The following is a 17,339-nucleotide window of genomic DNA, read 5'->3' on the forward strand; positions in this document are numbered from 1 at the left end:
TAAGCCTCTTTAGCAGTTCAGAGACTCTTTGTTTATCTCTGATGTTGTCCTTACGGGAGGCTTACCTCCTCACACATGGTTTTTTACAGTGCTCTTCTCAATCATGTGTAGTGAGTGCTTGCCCTGAAAATCCCATTTTTCCATCTTGTTACTTTTCCAGTGATCTCCTGGGGACTTTGTAGATTGGCTGCCAGAAAACCGAGTGGTTGGCTTACCCCCTAATTCATCTCTGGCTGAGAGTTTTCTAAAAAAATATTTTAAATTAGGCCGGGCGTGGTGGCTCATGCCTGTAATCCCAGCACTTTGGGAGGCCGAGGCAGGTGGATCACCTGAGGTCAGGAGTTTGAGACCAGCCTGGCCAACATGGTGAAACCTCGTCTCTACGAAAAATATAAAAATTAGCCGGGTGTGGTGGCGCGTGCCTGGAATCCCAGCTACTCAGGAGGCTGAGGCAGGAGAATCGCTTGAACCCTGGAGGCAGAGGTTCCAGTGAGCCGAGATCACACCACTGCACTCCAGCCGGGATGACAAGAGCAAAACTCCGTCTCAAAAAAAAAAAAAAATTTAAATTAAATGCTTGCTTTTTGGCAGGCACTATGGCCTTTGCAAGTATTACATCATTTAATCCTCATAACATCTTACAAGGTAGGTAGCAGTATTACCCCCTTTTTACAGATGAGGAGACCAAGGCACAGAGAGGCTAAAGTATCTTGCTTAAAGTGACAGCTGAGAAATGGCAGAAGTACTCCCAAATGGCTAATAAAAATCAGCCATTTTAACATGAACAATTCAGTTCAAATGGAGCATTTTATCCCAGAACTTTACCGCTAATGCCTGCATTTGGCTTGGGCAAAATAGCATAACACTTCTTTCCAAAAAAGTCAGGATTTCTGACCCCTAATAATGACAGAGAAATGAGAGCAGTTTGAGGACAATTTTATCTTAAAGCATCATATGTGCTAAACCTGGTGATTTATTTCTGAGTTAAGATTGGTGTAATAATGAACTACTAATATCCATAATATAAATATTTCTGGGAACTGGTGGGAGCTACCCATCTACAAAGGTGGTTCTGTTTTATTTGGTTCCCAGAAGTATAGCACTGATGTCATAATTTGCATCTGGCAGTACCTTCTGAGTCACTGGTTAATGCCAAAACATTAGAATGATGGAGCCCTGAAATTCATTAGCTGCTTCTGGGGCTTGGTGAACCTCAAAACAAGAACCTAGGTTTAATCAGACATTCAGTAAGGAAAGTGATCAATCGCTTTTCCTACCTGTAACTAATTGTATTTTTAAAAAAGAGGAAACTTAATGGGGAAACATTTTCCCTCTTCTGCTTTTCTCCATGAACCTCAAATTGCTAGATATTCTGACTGTTTCCAGGGTGTTGACGTCAGTGGAAATGGCATGCCCAGAATCATTATCTACTATGCCACAAACTCCATGCCATGATCTGGCAAAGAAAAGACTGCCCCAGGCAAAGGGGAAGTCAGCTTATATAAAAAAGCAGTAAGTTTTTCCTTAATTGCTCCCTAAGAAGGAGGATTCTGGCATTTAAGATGAGCTAAAAGTACAAAAAGAACATATTTTGTCATGAAGGAGGCACACCTTCCTCAAAGACCCCTGCAACTGCTCTTCTGGATTTTGGCTATTAGTAAAATGGAGACTATGAAAAATCTCCCATTGTACACTCAGGAGTATGTGACTGTCCCGGTAGCCCCCTCCTCTTTTAGCTGGAGCCCCTCAGAGCAGTTATGATTGATTTCACTTCTCTTCTGAAAGTGTCAGGTCCTGGGCTGGGCAGAGGAAAGATGAATGACTCCCAGTGGCTCTGTTGTAGATTACTTAGTGCCAGTTGTCAGTTCTTTTCTCCCTGGGAAGGGTTTGAAATGAGATTGTTTTCGACAGGCTGTCCATGATAAATGATTTTCCGAGTAAGAAATTGCTTTCAGTGCTGAACTTCACCAAATCACTCTGACAAATGTTTGTGGCTGCAGGGGGCCTACTCCTGGCTGTCTCATGCTTGGGGGGTGGGAGGCTGGGATCTCAAACCAGGATGGCTCAAATAGGACGTCTCCTGGTGAAGAGAGAAAGAGACAGGAGCCGGGCGCGGTGGCTCACGCCTGTAATCCCAGCACTTTGGGAGGCCGAGGCGGGCGGATCACAAGGTCAGGAGATCGAGACCACGGTGAAACCCCGTCTCTACTAAAAATACAAAAAATTAGCCGGGCGTGGTTGTGGGAGCCTGTAGTCCCAGCTACTCGGGAGGCTGAGGCAGGAGAATGGCGTGAACCCGGGAGGCGGAGCTTGCAGTGAGCCGAGATCGCGCCACTGCACTCCAGCCTGGGCGACAGAGCGAGACTCCGTCTCAAAAAAAAAAAAAAAAAAAAAAAAGAAAGAGACAGGAATGTCTTCTCGTTAATGTGCATTTGGTCAGCTCCTTTCAACTGCTGCTAAAAATCAACAACTGAGGCCCAGAATATTCCAGATCCAAGAAAAATAGGTAGGCTAAAGGGATATATACATCTCTTAGTTTTGGTTATTACATTGTTTTCATGTTGGTTATAAATAGAACAGCAATATGTACCTACAGCAGGGGCAAGAACCCTCCCAGCAATGATCCAATGTTCGCAACCTGTTATTAGTCCATGACCCTTCCTGAAAAATCATAAAAACAGCATGCCCTCTTTTAATATTATTTGGCATTTCAAAAGAGATTAAATACCATGTCTAAAATCACAAAGGACTGTTAGAATTTGCCTTTTCCAGCTGTGTAGAGTCCCCCTTCCTCCCCTAGATTCTGGGAGAATAGGGCCTTCTGCAATCACAGGCACATGTCACTTGGCAACAGGGGCCCCCAGGGCGTTGACGGGAAGATGCCTCCTAAGCTTGGATCTGCGGCCTTTGTGGGTGGCATCACTGGGTTGTTTACTCAGAGCCCAGGGTCCAGGTGAGACAACTGGCCTGCAAGAGGGGCCCACAGCACTGTCTGAGCTATAGACAGACCTCAGCAGTTCTGGTTTCAAAGACAGTTGCCACGCTCCTCCATTTGGCCTGTGGCCTCCATAGCCCCGTGGTGCCTGCCAGCTCCCAGTTCCCGTCTCCTCCTGGGGCCACAGGAAGAAGGCCACAAAAGCCTCTTCAGTGGTGGTGGCACAGTGGCCAGCAGCCCTGTGGGCACCCGCGGCAGCTACAGGAAGTTCTCATGCTTCCTGCTGTGTGGTTCAAAGAGAGGCGAAGTGTTTCCACTGCACTCCACAGGCCTGTGTGGGGAGGAGGAGGCTCTCAGGTGGGAGAATGCTAGAGAATTACTGGGGACACTAGACATGGTTTTTTCTGTGACTTCAGAAGCAGGGCCTGTTTAGAGCTTCTGTTTTTCCTGGCCGTGGGGGAGTCCCCTGGGGCAGGTGGAGAAAGATGGGTCATGTTTCACCTTTCCACCTATTCTTGCTGAAATGATACCCCATCTTTCTAGTAGTTCCTGCCTTTGTTTAGACATACAGATGGCCAGACTGAAGCCCAAGAGGAAATGGATGTGCCCAAGACAGCCCAGTTTGTCAGCTTCAATGCCAGTCTTTTTGCTGCATTGCCTATTCTCCCCTGGCCATTCTCACATTGCTCAGTTTCTCTCTGGCCAGTGTGCCTGCCCGTTGACATTCTCCCCTCTTTCAGGACGTTGCAGGGGAGGACTCTGTAAGGCAACCATCACCAAGTCAAACTGAATATATATAGTCCAGCATTGCCAACTGGATTCACTTTATTCATTCACTCATTAAACATTTTGAGCCTTTTGTGCACCATGCTCTGTGCTGGGTGCTAGGACCATAGAAGTAAACAGAAAAAGTTTCCTACCTTCAAAGGGCTCCTCGTCTCACATGGTATCTGACAAGTGGGAGCAGCGGTGCCAACAACAGCACAGGAAGTATGTTGAGTGCTTACTATTCTAGTCCGTGTTCTAAGCATTTTCTTTTTATTAACTCTCCTGAGCCTTACCCAAGTCTGTGAGATGGGTGCTGTCATCATTGACATTTGATAGATGAGGACATTAGGGTGCAGATTAACTAAGTAGCTCCCACAGAGTCGCATAAGGAATGGGTGACACCTCCAAGATCTGAATCCCAGGAACTCTGGCTTTGGGGATAGGTGTTCTGAGTTGGCACTGCAATGGGAGTGAGTCAAGGGGAGGGGTGGTCAGCACTTCAGGAGGGTGAGGAAGAGCTCCTGGGAGGAGCTGGTGCCTGAGTGGGGTCCTAAGTGTTCCCACGGTGTCCTAGTTTTCAGTTTTGGTGAGAAGCAGCCTGGCTTTCCTGAGCTCTGGGCTGGGTCTTTGGGAGCTGGGCTTGTCCTGCAGCCCCTGTCTTGTGGTGTAAAGACCGTCATAGAAAAGGCAAGTTCATCAGGGTCCTGCCTTTGCATCTAGGGGCTTGAAAGCTGTACTGAAAAGAGGAGATGTGAAATCCACATGCTCAGCTCCATCCTCAAAACTCTACTTCTAATCACTCATTTGGGACTGTAAGTTTTTTAGAAACTGTTCCGAAGGAATGTGGCTCCTCTCCCAGTCTGGGGCTATGGGCCACGGGCCTAGGTCACACCTTGCTGGTCAGGACAGCAACTGGAATAAATGACTCCCTATTTTGGGAGCAAATACATGTAAGGCTAATTAGGTCTGCTGAACCCCAGGTGTATCTCGGTCTGTGGAACTGTACCATCCCAGATATGGAGCAAATATGGCAAAGTGAGAGGCAGAAACAGCGGTTGAGAATGGCTGGCTCAAGGGCAGCACCTCTTCCCTGGGCCTGACTTCAGCAGCGGGCAGATGGCAGAGGCATGGCAGAGCAAGCAATCTGAGCCCTTCTGTAGCTGCTGGGTCCGTGCTGGAAGAGGCTTCTCTGTTCTGGAACCTCTCTCATGGCAGTTGGATATTTTAAGTCTTGAAGGCTTCCACATACTTTCCAGATCTCTGACTCACTGGGCTGTTTGATTCTTTGCATGAACCAGTACCACCAAGACTTCACTGTCCTCTTCTCTTTGTCCATGACCTCTACCAGATCCAAGCACACCCTCCTTGAAACTATGCTATCTGCCACTGTGCGGCGTAAAGAAGTCATCTGTGGTTAGAAGACGGTGCCTCACCATTGAGGAAGGAAAGGAGGCATGCAAATCAGAGAGGGCAAAACACTCGCATTTGAGAAAATGAACTTGTATTCTAGCAAGCTCCATCGCTCTGACCCTCCTGGCTTCTGAGTTTTCTGTCACCACGTCTGTCTGTATGGCCGATCAAGACTATATCCCATCTTGGATGTCATGGGATTCTCATATTTTATTCATTCTAGACACACTCTGATTATTCTGCACTTTCTTTTAAACTTGTTTGGGGGACAAACAGCTTTTATAGCTGGGAAGTGAGGTTGATAATAAAGACTTTAAAGACAAAAAATACAGATGGGCAGGGGTTAACTGAGCAGTACCAAGATGAACATGGGGCTGGGTTAATGTCATCTGAAAAGCCAATACACTATGTGTCACAACATGGTTTGAGAAAAAACTACAACTTCTATGAGGAGCCTTCCAAATTAAAATTCTGGGTTTTTTTTGTTTTTTGTTTTTTGTTTTCTGAGACGGAGACTTGCTCTGTCACCCAGAGCTGGAGTGCAATGATGCGATCTCAGCTCACTGCAACCTCTGCTTCCTAGGTTCAAACAATTCTCCTGCCTCAGCCTCCCGGGCAGCTCGGACTACAGGTGCGAGCCACCACGCCCGGCTAATTTTTTGTATTTTTAGTAGAGACATGGTTTCACCATGTTGGCCAGGCTGGTCTGGAACTCCTGACCTCATGATTCGCCTGCCTCAGCCTCCCGAAGTGCTGAGATTACAGGTGTGAATCACCACACCCAGCCCCAAATTAAAATTCTTTATAGCCAAAGAGAAATAATAAAATGATTTTAGTGCATTTAAACTCTCCAGTAGCATGCCCACAATCCAATCAATATAAAATCAGATACATAGAGAATGGCAGTCAGCTTCAATCCTCTGCCTGTCTCAGAAAATAAAGCTGAAGTTCTCTTTTTCTGGGAGTGAGGCAACCTTGCCATGAGAAATGGAAATGCAAAGGTGGGGTCCTCTTGGCCTGCGTTTTGTTGGCCTGTTCTCTGGAGTCAGGAATCTAGCCCATGCAACAGGAGCAGATTAATCAACTTCAGGATGTTTTTGAAGTCATTGATGCTGTTCTGGAAGTCCCAACAGCCAAAAGATCTAGAAGCATCTAATTGATATTTACCCCAGAGCAGCCAACTGACCCAGGTAGAACCTGAAAATATTTGGATCTTGCAGAAGGACTGCTGGCATCTGGCTGTGCAGACTCCCTGGGGTCATTTCAGTGCCCTGACTGTGATGCAGCTTCACATTGTACATGATTGAAATGTTTAGACTTTTCTTATCACATTATGTTGGGAGTAGTGGGTAGAGACAGTAGAAGAATAGAGGGTTAGAGGCTTAGTTTAAATCAGATTGGGCATGCCACTATAAGATCTATAAAAAGGTTTATAATCTAATATGATGCTCATAAAGAGTGCTCTTCCAATCTGATTCTTATGGATTTCCCACGGGTGATCCCAATCTGATTGTCTTTGTAGTACAGTGACCTTCATCTTTAGCAAAGCCAGAAATGCAGCTCCCAAAGACAGGAGAACAGCGTCTCTGCTCCTGAGCCTAGATCTGCCTTTTTTCTCTCTCTTGTAGAGAGGATTTTCATTTTGCCCTTTCTATATACAAATGCTATGTGCTTTCTCATATTATTTTGTATAGACACCCAGTAATCCTGTGATGAAGGAGTTATGATGATCACCATTTTACAGATGATGAAACAGGCTCAGAGAATTTGACACTTGTCTAAATTCATGGAGCTCATAAGTGACAGAGCTGGGATTTGAACCTGCATCTCTCTGGCTCCTAAGCCTGGTCTCTGTCACTCTGCATCATAAATGTTCCTTGTGATGCAGTGTTTAGGTGGGTACAGTCTAGTCTTTTAATGCTTAGTGCTGTTTTGGGTGATTGGGGAGAACATAGACTTTCTTGAGAATTTGATGAAAATTGGACCTCTGGATGGGCAGGGAGTCAGGAAGTACCCTACCCCCACAATTTTTTGTTCGTTTTTAATTTTTAATTTTTGTGGGTATATCACAAGTGTATATATTTATGGAGTACATGACCTGTTTTGATACAAGCACTCAATATGTAATAATCACATCATGGAGAATGGGGTATCCATCCCCTAGAGCATTTATCCTTTGTGTTACAAACAATCCAATTACACTCCTGCAGTTATTTTAAAATGTACAATTAGGTTACTATTGACTATAATCACCCTCTTGCGCTATCAAATAGTAGGTCTTACTCATTTTTTCTGATTTGTTTTTGCACCCACCCCCACAATTTTGCATATAATTTCAGCTAGCTCATGGGGTCCCTGAAGCCCATCTATGGATTATTTAGGCTTAGGGCAGGCCTGGCTCCCAGGCTAAGCTAATTAGGGTCTTGGGAAGATTCATTAAATTTTTTTAAAGAAAAAGCTTGAGTGATTAGAAGGTCATTTCCAGAAATTTCCTTTTGGCTTTTCAGGAATAAAGAGACTGGGTGAGGAGAGAGGAGGATGGTAAGGAGAAGAGGAACTGGATGGAAGGCGTGAAGAAATTATCTAGCAAGCAGTAAAAGCAATTTGCATTTGTGAATAATTAAGGTTGTTCAGACCCTACGGACTTGGCTAAAGCACCATTTGCTAGCAGTTTCTTTTCAGGTTAAAATTAATTGGAGTGTTGGTTTATTTATCTTTTCCCTTGGTGAATCAAATGACTCATCCTGATTGATAAACCTTCCACCTATCCACTCTCTATTAAGACCTGTGGGGGCTAGTGATTGATAATTTTATTGAGTTCCCCAGGGGCATTATTTGTAGAACCCAGTTGCTAGTGGTAGGTCAGTGACTGTTAGAGACGTCTCAGAACCCCAGAAGCTCTGGTTTCTATGAAAAGAGAAAACAGGTACCCAAGAGTTGGGTGTCACTTATGTCTTGAGGCAGACTTTTTAGCAGAAACTGGAATGTATGGCTAAGGGGGTAAAAAGGACCAGATCCAAGAGCTTGGGGATTTTTAGATTTCAAAACTAGGTAGAGTTTCAAACTCCCCAGGAAGGGAAGAGAGGGCTACTAACACAACCTTCTCCTCTTGTGTCTAGAAAAGACCCCTTGAGACCACTATTAGAATGGCCCCTTTGTATGCACAAAAACGACCCAGATTTTCTTCTTATCACTTATCTCCTCTCCTAGAAGTTTTAAAATCTCCTGACATTTCAAAAATAAATGACAAGGAGACATTTTTCCCAGCCTAGCTCTGAGAAAGGCAGTACATCCATCCCAGACCCTGCTGCCAGGGGTTGGAGCCACTGCAGAGGAAATCTGACCCCATGGACATCTAAGCAGGCCACAGAGCACATGGCTGCCCCTGTGGCTCTAGATTCTGACCACATGGAGTAGACTCAAACTCCAGCCTTAACCAGTGGTGTGACTTTGAGCAAATCAGCCTAGCAGTAAAAGCACAGCTTTGGTGTCAAGCTGCCCGAGTTCAAGTTCTCCTTAATTACTCACCAACTAAGTGACCTTATTTCACCTCTTTCCTGTGCCTCAGCTTCTTCATTTGTAATATGAAGACAACATAAATAGTAACACAAAAAGGTGTTATGAGGATTAATTGAGTTAACATATAAAAGCACTCAGAACAGTGCCTGATATGTGTAGAGGGCTAGAAGGGCACCCTTCACGAATTTTAGTTATTATTATTTAAGCTCCCTAAGTTTCAAGGTCTCCACTTGTAGAATGGAGCTGATAATGGGGATTTTATGAGCATAATGAGAAGATACACCTAAGTGCTTAGAAAACAATGCTGCCAGACAGAGCATGGCTGCTCAGCCAGTGTTCAGCAATCACGAGTTACCACGTTAGTGATGCGAAACAGACCGGGATCTTCTTACAGTTCCCATATGGATTAAGACTTGAGGTTGCTAAATTAGCCAGGTGTGGTAGTGGGCACCTGTAGTCCCAGCTACTTGGGAGACTGAGGCAGGAGAATTGCTTGAACCAGGGGGGCAGAGCTTGCAGCGAGCCAAGATCGCGCCACTGCACTCCAACCTGGGCGACAGAGCAAAACTCCGTCTCAAAAGCAAAACAAAACAACAACAAAAAAAAAACAGTTGAGGTTGCTGAGAAATCATATGGTGGGTGGAGACTTTAAAACACTGATCTTTTTTTACTTTCTTTGCCCTTATAAGCTTTGGCACTAACTGCAGCTGCTGGGTTTAGGGCTCAGGCCAAAGCCACCACACCTCTTAGAACCCAAGACCCCAGGCTGGTATGGATATGGAATGTACACCTCTCTCTTCTGCCCCCACTCCACTAGTTTAAGCAGAGTGAGCCTGAGTGCGCCTGAGTCCTATGTCTATTAACTTTTTATTGTCAGTTCACTGGTAATAGTCCTTCAAAGAAATGAATGTCTTAGGGTCCTTCTTAGAAGCATGTCGTCACGATTGCATTAAGCTGATGGAAAGCAGAACAACAACAAAAACAAAAACAACATTCCTTTCTAAACCTTGTGGTCCAAAGGGTAAAGTGAATTTATTAAGCGTTATCTCTGAAGCAGAAGCTCTGGAGGCATGGCTGCTGTGCTGATTCTCTGGGAAAGTGGTGATATGGAGTCATATTTGTCACTAGACGAAATGAACCAGGAGGGCACTTCAAGAACAGAGGATCTGAAAGAATTTGGGCTAGCTCTAAAAAATTTATTAAATTAAATAAAAAAATAAGGTCAGGCACGGTAGCTTATGCCTGTAATCCCAGCACTTTGGGAGGCCAAGGCGGGCAGATCACTTGAGGCCAAGAGTTTGAGACCAGCCTGGCCAATACAATGAAATCCCATCTCTACCCAAAATACAAAAATTAGCCGGGTATAGTGGCGTGCACGTGTGATCCCAGCTACTTGTGAGGCTGAGGCATGAGAATCACTTGAACCCAGGAAGCAGAGGTTGCAGTGAGTCAAAATTGCACCACTCTACTCCAGCCTGGTCGATGGAGTGAGACTCTGTCTCAATAAATAAATAAATAAATCCAACAGTCTCATATATTTTGAAATGAGACCACATTAAAGAAAGGACGTTTTTGGGATCATGAATATTTGCGGGCTCTACATGGGATTGGTTGAGTCAAGTGGTGGTGACGCTTAGGTCAGATGAGACTCTTACTGGGGTGCAAGTGAAAATGCCTGCAGGAGCCAGGCTGGATGCAAGGCTTAAGAAGTAGTGGGGACCAGGAGGCATGTCTTCAGGAGCATCTACTCAACTCCAGTGACTTATTCCCCAGTGGGAACATGGAGTATGTCTTGCAGATCTTTTATTCATTCAAGTAGTTCTGCAAATCCATTTTAAGAAATGTAACACTTTTGATTTTTGAAACCTGTATGGGTGGCCATTTTGTAACCTTTGACTGTAGAAGACCAGGGAACTAGTGACATTGTAATTTGCAAGGAGGCCATGGGGTGTCATTTGGGAATGGAGTACTGGACTCCTTCAACTTCTCCCTCCCTCTCAACTGTCAAGAGAGAAGGGTTCAGGGCTTTTGGTTATCCAAGGGAGATACTTTTCTCCTCTGAACTTCCCCACCCACTCAAATAATCTCCTTCAATAGTGATCCTAGAATTCCATACCTGAGAAGCATCCTCTCAACCGTCCCATTGTGTTGAGATATATATTTAAAGTATTATGGAAATGGCTATTATAAGTGGCATAGATAGTTTATATTGTTAAGCCTTTATAAAGCATTTTGGTCTTATGACATTCCTGTACATCAAGAATCCCAGGGGGTTATTGAACTTTTATGTGCAAGTAGGCTCCCCTTGAGAAGAATAACAAGTAAATTCAAAAGAGAGGCTGAGAATCAACTATTCTCAACAAAAATAAATTTTTCTCATTACAAAAGTTTCCATCACAATGTTCTTGTTGAATTTACAATAGGGTTTAGTTCGTAAATCAATTTGATCTACACATAATTTTCAAGAAAGCATCTGCAGCATAAATTGAGGTGCACCTGCACTTCATACCACTTTTTTCTTCTTTTGTTTCTCATTTTCCACTTTGTTCTATCTGTGTCATCTGTAAGTATCTCTATGTTTTCATTCGGCAGCTCCTGGAGACTTCATGGCAAACCAACATATTGAACTCAGGAAATTCAAGGGTGGCCAAGAATATTCTCCAGAAATGTACTGTAATTCATATCCCTTTATACATACCAGTTGATGTTGGGAGAAGGTGGCCATGTGAGAAGTAATGCCTGAGATGATGGCACTGATGGGCATCTACATCTCTAAAGCTGACAGAGGAAAAATTGGGCTTAGAAAAAAATTTAGTTTTCTTCTTTGTTTAGTTTTTTTGTTAGTTTGTTTTTTGTTGTTTTTTTTTTTTTTTTTTTTTGAGACAGAGTCGCCCAGGTTGGAGTGCAGTGGCATGATCTCAGCTCACTGCAGTCTCCACCTTCCTGGTTCAAGTGATTCTCCTGCCTCAGCCTCCCGAGTAGCTGGGACCACAGGCACACACCACCACACCTGGCTAATTTTTGTATTTTTAGTAGAGACAGGGTTCTGTCATGTTGGCCAAGCTGGTCTCAATCTCCTGACCTCAGGTGATCCGCCCACCTTGGCCTCCCAAAGTGCTGGAATTATAGGCGTGAGCCACCATGCCTGGCCAAAAATTCAGTTTTTGCTTACAAGGTTTCTGCATCTGAACTGTTCATTCATAACACAGGGACAGAGCAGAGACCTGGAGACATGGCTTAGGATCCTGGCTCTGCCACTTAAGAACTGTGGGAACTTTCTGTAGCCCATGCCCTTGTCTATAAAATGAGGAATATAATGCTTATCTTGAAGGGTAGTTGTTGAGGATTAAATGAATGATGTGATGATGTGCACAGAGTCAATACCATATATAAAGCCAATATCCAGCTTATAATACTCATTTGATACAATTTTTTTTCTTATGAATGAATAAGTTCATGGTTAGTACATTCTCTTTAAAGAAATAATTCTAATTTAGAAAGCTTCAGAAGTTGCTACCTAGATCTGACAACAGCTACATGTACTATATTTTACTAATTCTAAGATACAATTTTTTCATAGTTTAAAATCTCCAAAATCAGGAAGTGCCTCATCATTCATGACTTCTTATGGCTATAATTGGTAAACATTTTCTTTCTTGGTAGCATATAAAACAGTGGCTTACTTTTTTGTTGGTGGCAACTTAGATTCCATAGACTAACTCAGCGACCTTAACTAACTTGAGCTGCTGCTGTTCGCCTTCTCTTTCTCCCCCTTCTCTCACCCTTCCTTCCCACTTCCCCTCCTCCCCTCTTCTTCTTCATAGTTGTATTGAAATACATTTCATCTACTATATAATTCACTCATTTAAAGTGATTTCTAGTATAGTCACAGAGTTGTGCAACTATCACCGCAATCTAATTCCAGAACATTTTCAACACCCCAGAAAGAAACCCTGTATCAATTGGTAATCATTCCACATTTCCCAGTCCCCCAATCTTCTCAGCCCTAGGCAACTATTCATCTACTTTCTGTCTCTATAGAGTTGCCTGTTCTAGACATTTCATACAAATGGAATTTTGTAATACGTGGCTTTTTGTGACTTCCTTCTTTCAATTAGCATGATGTTTTCAAGATAGAAATGGAGGCTAAGAAGTCTAAGATCAAGGCAACAGCATGGTCAATTTCTGGTGAGGGCTCTCTTCGGGCTTGCAGATGGCCAACTTCTTGCTGTGTCCTCACATGGCAGAGAGAGAGAGAGAGAGGGAGAGGGAGAGGTGTTGGGGGAGGGACAAGCTCACTGCTCACTAGTTTCTGTTCTTACAAGGACATTAATCCCATCATAAGGCCCCACTCTTATGACCTGATTAGACCTAATTATCTCCCAAAGGCCCCAGCTCCAAATACCATAACACTGGGGATTGAAGCTTCAACATATGAATTTGGGGGAATGCAATCCAGTTCATAGCGTATCAAGATATGGTATCTCGATGTTTAACTTTTTGAGTAGCTTTTAGCTAATTTTATTATCTCTGCTCTGGCCCTGGCTTTCATCATGGCCCTTATAAGTTTACCATGAGGCTCATAGTCTGCATATTATAGATGCCAACACCATAGTCATTTATTTATTTATCTGATGAAAGTTAATTACCTGATCTATACTAGATACTGTAAATAAGTAAAACAGTAAATGTAATCAGGGAACATTTACAGTCTAGAGAAGGAGACAGGCCAAAAAAAAAAAAGCAAAAGTAAAAGACAGACAAAACAAAACAGGTGCAATCTGTAATCATGCTCAGAAGATAAAAGAGAAGACCATCCCAACAGAAGAGGACACTGGCTTGATCTAGTGGGATGGTGAAGTAGGGAAATTAAAGAGGAGAAAGACATTTTGGACATGACTTCCTGATGGATTGGATGTGGAGCGAATGGAGGGAGGAATCAGGGTCCTTCTAGCCTTCTAGTGTTTGGCTTCAATGACAGGTCGCTGGTGGTAGCATTTACTGGGAAGGGAGGGGCTACACTGGGGAATAAGGGCTGCACTGGGGAGAAATCAGGATTTCCATCTTGGATACGTTCAGTTTAAGAAGTTTGTGACACCCAAAAGAGAAGATGTCAAACAGCAAGGTGGATAATTGAGTCCAGAACTCAGAAGAGAGGAATCATATTACATTTGGAAATTACAAAGATGACTTTGAATGCCTGTGAGTTGATGGTGCCATCTTGGGAAAGAATGTAGAGAGAGGAGAGAAGGTGCCCAGGGTGAAGGCAAGAGGATGCCCAACATTTAGAGGGTGAGTAAAGCAGGAGGAGGCTGGATGGGAAACTGAGGAAGGTCACATGCAGGGCGAGGAGATGTCAGAAGCCTGAGGAGGAGAGGGTTTCGAGCAGAGGGAGTAGCCAATTGCTAAACTGTTGAGACAGAGGGAAGGTAAGGGTCCAGGGTCATCTGTGGAGTTTGTGACAGGGATGTTGCTGGTTTCTTTGATATTGAAGATCTAGTGAGTAGAAGGAGGGCCTGATCGAAACAGGCTAAAGGTTGGAGCCTGCAACAGTCTCTGGAAATGTGGTTGGCTATGGAGGACAGTTGAGCAAGCTTATATTTTGGCAGCAGAGCTCCAGCAGCAAGGGAGAGCTTGCTATAGCAACACAGTACAGTTAGACAGTATAGGGCTGAAAGAGTGTCTGTGGAGGGCATGGTGTGTTATGAATGAAGAAGCAGAGGATGTGCTGGGCGCCTGTGAGTGCAGTGTTGGAGAGCTGCTGGTAGGAAAAAAAGTGTAACCAGCCTGATTCTTTTATGTGACTTTTAATGACATGATGAGGTGAGGCCATCCACTGAGCGTGATGGTGCAGAAAAGAACATGGGAGGTTGGAGGAGAGAAGAAAAACAGTGAAATAGTGGCCTTGGAAAATTGGAAAGCAAACCAATTCAAGAAAAATAGCAGTTTGCCAGTCAGTATGGAGTGTCAATTTGCAGTTTGAGATCATGAATTTAAAGCGAAACCAGTCATTTCCCTTGTGTGGTTTTATTCAGGAACTTTCAGCTTTCCAGGGCTGGTGTGAAGCAGGGCTGAGAGCTTCTGTTATGGAAGGAGGGTGCTGCCCAGGGATGATGACAATGGTGGACTATGGGAATTAGGCTGGACAAGGAGGGTTGCGAGGTAAGGCAGGGAGCAGATGGCTGGCCAGGGGAGCGATGTTGGGGGAGGTGTCCAGAATTTGGAGATTTCTCTGAGGTTGGGGAAGGGTCCCAGTGGGGAGCATGTGAACAGGTGAGCACAAGGATGAGAGGTTGCTGTTGATGAATGGGGTGTTTGAGGCCGAGATATCAGAAACACTACAGTTGCTGCTTTCATCATGTGGTACATACACATTTCATGATGAAATAATGTGGTCCAGAGCAAGATCATGGAGGTGGGTGGGTGGCGTGGAGAAAAGGAAAGGGTCACCGACAATCAGCAGAGCAAGGACCTGGGAGGCCAGCACATCTGGTGGTTGATCTATGTCCCGGTGATTAAGATGACTGGAGTTGGGGTGGAGAGGGCAGACTGAGAGCTGGGAGTTATGTCCCAGGCCATAATCACTAGGCCCACTTGTAATTGTGTGTGTGATCACCAGACATTTTCCAACCCTATCTTTTTGCATCCTGATTACAATTTCAGATTTAAAACTGTCATGCAGGAATGACTGTTTCAGATATGTGAGTCCATCTCTTGCTGCTCCTTTCTGTCTAAGGGCTGGTTGTATTGGTGATTTGGTTCTTGAAGATGTGGGTGCTCCTGCCCTCATGAGGACCTTCCTTAGGCCTCCCCTGCTGCCTTTGATTCCCGTGGAGTATGAAAGTTGAAGGCTATATTAGGGGGATAAATATGATGAGCAAGTCCAAGTATAGGTGCTAAAGGCTACTTTCCAGGTCTCCAACTTTAGCTGTGCTCCATTCAGGCAGGGTTAGAGCCATGTTTGCTCTTTGCAGAGTACCCTGTGAATGTTATACATCATAATTGTATCATTACACGTCATAACAATAGGATTTCAACTGTTATTATTGCACATTCTAATTATGTGATTACTCAGTCTTTCACCAATTATGTAATTAGATTTAATTACACCAATTGCACAAATAAACGATAGTCAACTACAAATTACTTAAAATAAAATCCAGAACTATGCATACGTCGGCAATTGCCCCGAAAACAAGAATAGAAAATACAAGGAAAGGAAGAAGACTTATGAAACCAATTAGCAAGTGAAAGGAATGACGTGATTTGGATAGATCTTTAAGGATAATGGCAGGGAATCATCTCATCTAGAAGTTTCCTGTCATTTTTGTTTTTTTTTCCTCTGACGAAGTGTGGTAGAAGGAATTGGAGATGTCAAAGTCAAGAGTGCTGATTCCTTTTGGCTGTGCCTTGAAGCAGAGATTGCTTTCATTTCCTTAACCATACAGCTTAATGAGGAAGGGGGAAAAGAAGACAGCAAGAGAGAGAAAAGAGCAAGAGACACTGAGCAGGGGAGGGAGAGGAGGAAAGAGAGAGGATATTAACAAGTTGGCATTTCATAATTAAAAATAGTACACATATAGTACTTTTAAAAATATATGTTTTTAATTTCAGCTTTTATTTTAGATACAGGGGGTACATATGCAGGTTTGTTATGTGAGTATATTGCACCCAGGTAGTGAGCATAGTACCCAATAGGTAGTTTTTCAACCCACAGTCCCCTCCCTCCCCTCTCTAGTAGTCCATAGTATATAGTATTCCCATGTTTATGTCCATGTGTGCTCAGTGCTCAGCTCCCACTTATAAATGAGAACATGCAGTATTTGGTTTTCTGTTTCTGTGTTAATTTGCTTAGGATTATGGCCTCCAAATCCATTCATGTTACCACAAAAGACATGATTTCAGTCTTTTTTATGGCTGTGTAGTATTCCATGATGTGTATGTACCACATTTTCTTTATTTAGTCCACCATTGATGGGCACCTAGGTTGATTCAATGTATTTGCTACTGTGAAATTGCATGGCAATGAGCATGTAGGTGCATGTGTCTTTTTGGTATAATGATCTAGTTTCCTTCAGGTATATACTCAGTAGTGAGATTGTTGGGCTGAATGGTAGCTCTGATTTAAATGTTTTGAGAAATTTCCAAACTGCTTTCCACGTTGGCTGAACAAATTCACATTCCTACCAACAGTGTGTAAGCATTCCCTTTTCTCCGCAGCCTTGCCAGCATCTGTTGTTTTTTGACTTTTTAGTAATAGCCATTCTAACTGGTGGGAGATGGTATCTCGTTGTGGTTTAAATTTGTATTTCTCTGATGATTAGTGATGATAGGCAATTTTTCATGTTTGTTAGCCACTTGTATGTCTTCTTTTGAGAAGTGTCAGTTCATGTCTTTGTCCATTTTTTTAGTGGGATTATTTGCTTGTCAATTTTTTTAAGTTCCTTATAGATCCTGGTTATTAGACCTTTTTCAGATGCATAGTTTGTGCATATTTTCTCTCATTCTATCAGTTGTCTTTTTACTTTGTTGGTAGTTTCTTTTGCTGTGCAGAAGCTCTTTAATTTAATTAGGTCCCACTTGTCAATTTTCGTTTTTGTTACAGTTGCTTTTAGGGACTTAGTAAAAAATTATTTGCCAAGGGTGATGTTGCGATGCGTATTTCCCAGGCTTTCTTCAAGGATTTTATAGTTTGAGGTCTTATATT

General features: G+C 43.5%; 1 protein-coding gene across 25 annotated transcripts in view; it reads left to right on the top strand.

Annotated features, from left to right (window-relative positions):
• KCNMA1 (potassium calcium-activated channel subfamily M alpha 1) overlaps nt 1-17,339 on the top strand; it is a 762,662-nt gene that overhangs the window by 406,099 nt on the left and 339,224 nt on the right. The window contains exon 1 of one of the 25 annotated variants that reach the window (XM_050803390.1): nt 2,387-11,300. The exons of the other annotated variants lie outside the window; for them this stretch is intronic. Coding sequence (XP_050659347.1) covers nt 11,239-11,300 — 62 coding nt within the window. The 5' untranslated portion in view covers nt 2,387-11,238. Of the gene's footprint in view, nt 1-2,386; nt 11,301-17,339 lie in introns of those variants that run through there. 25 annotated transcript variants of the gene reach the window in all.

This window comes from Macaca thibetana, chromosome 9 (assembly GCF_024542745.1).
Source record: "Macaca thibetana thibetana isolate TM-01 chromosome 9, ASM2454274v1, whole genome shotgun sequence".
Classification (NCBI taxonomy): domain Eukaryota; kingdom Metazoa; phylum Chordata; class Mammalia; order Primates; family Cercopithecidae; genus Macaca; species Macaca thibetana.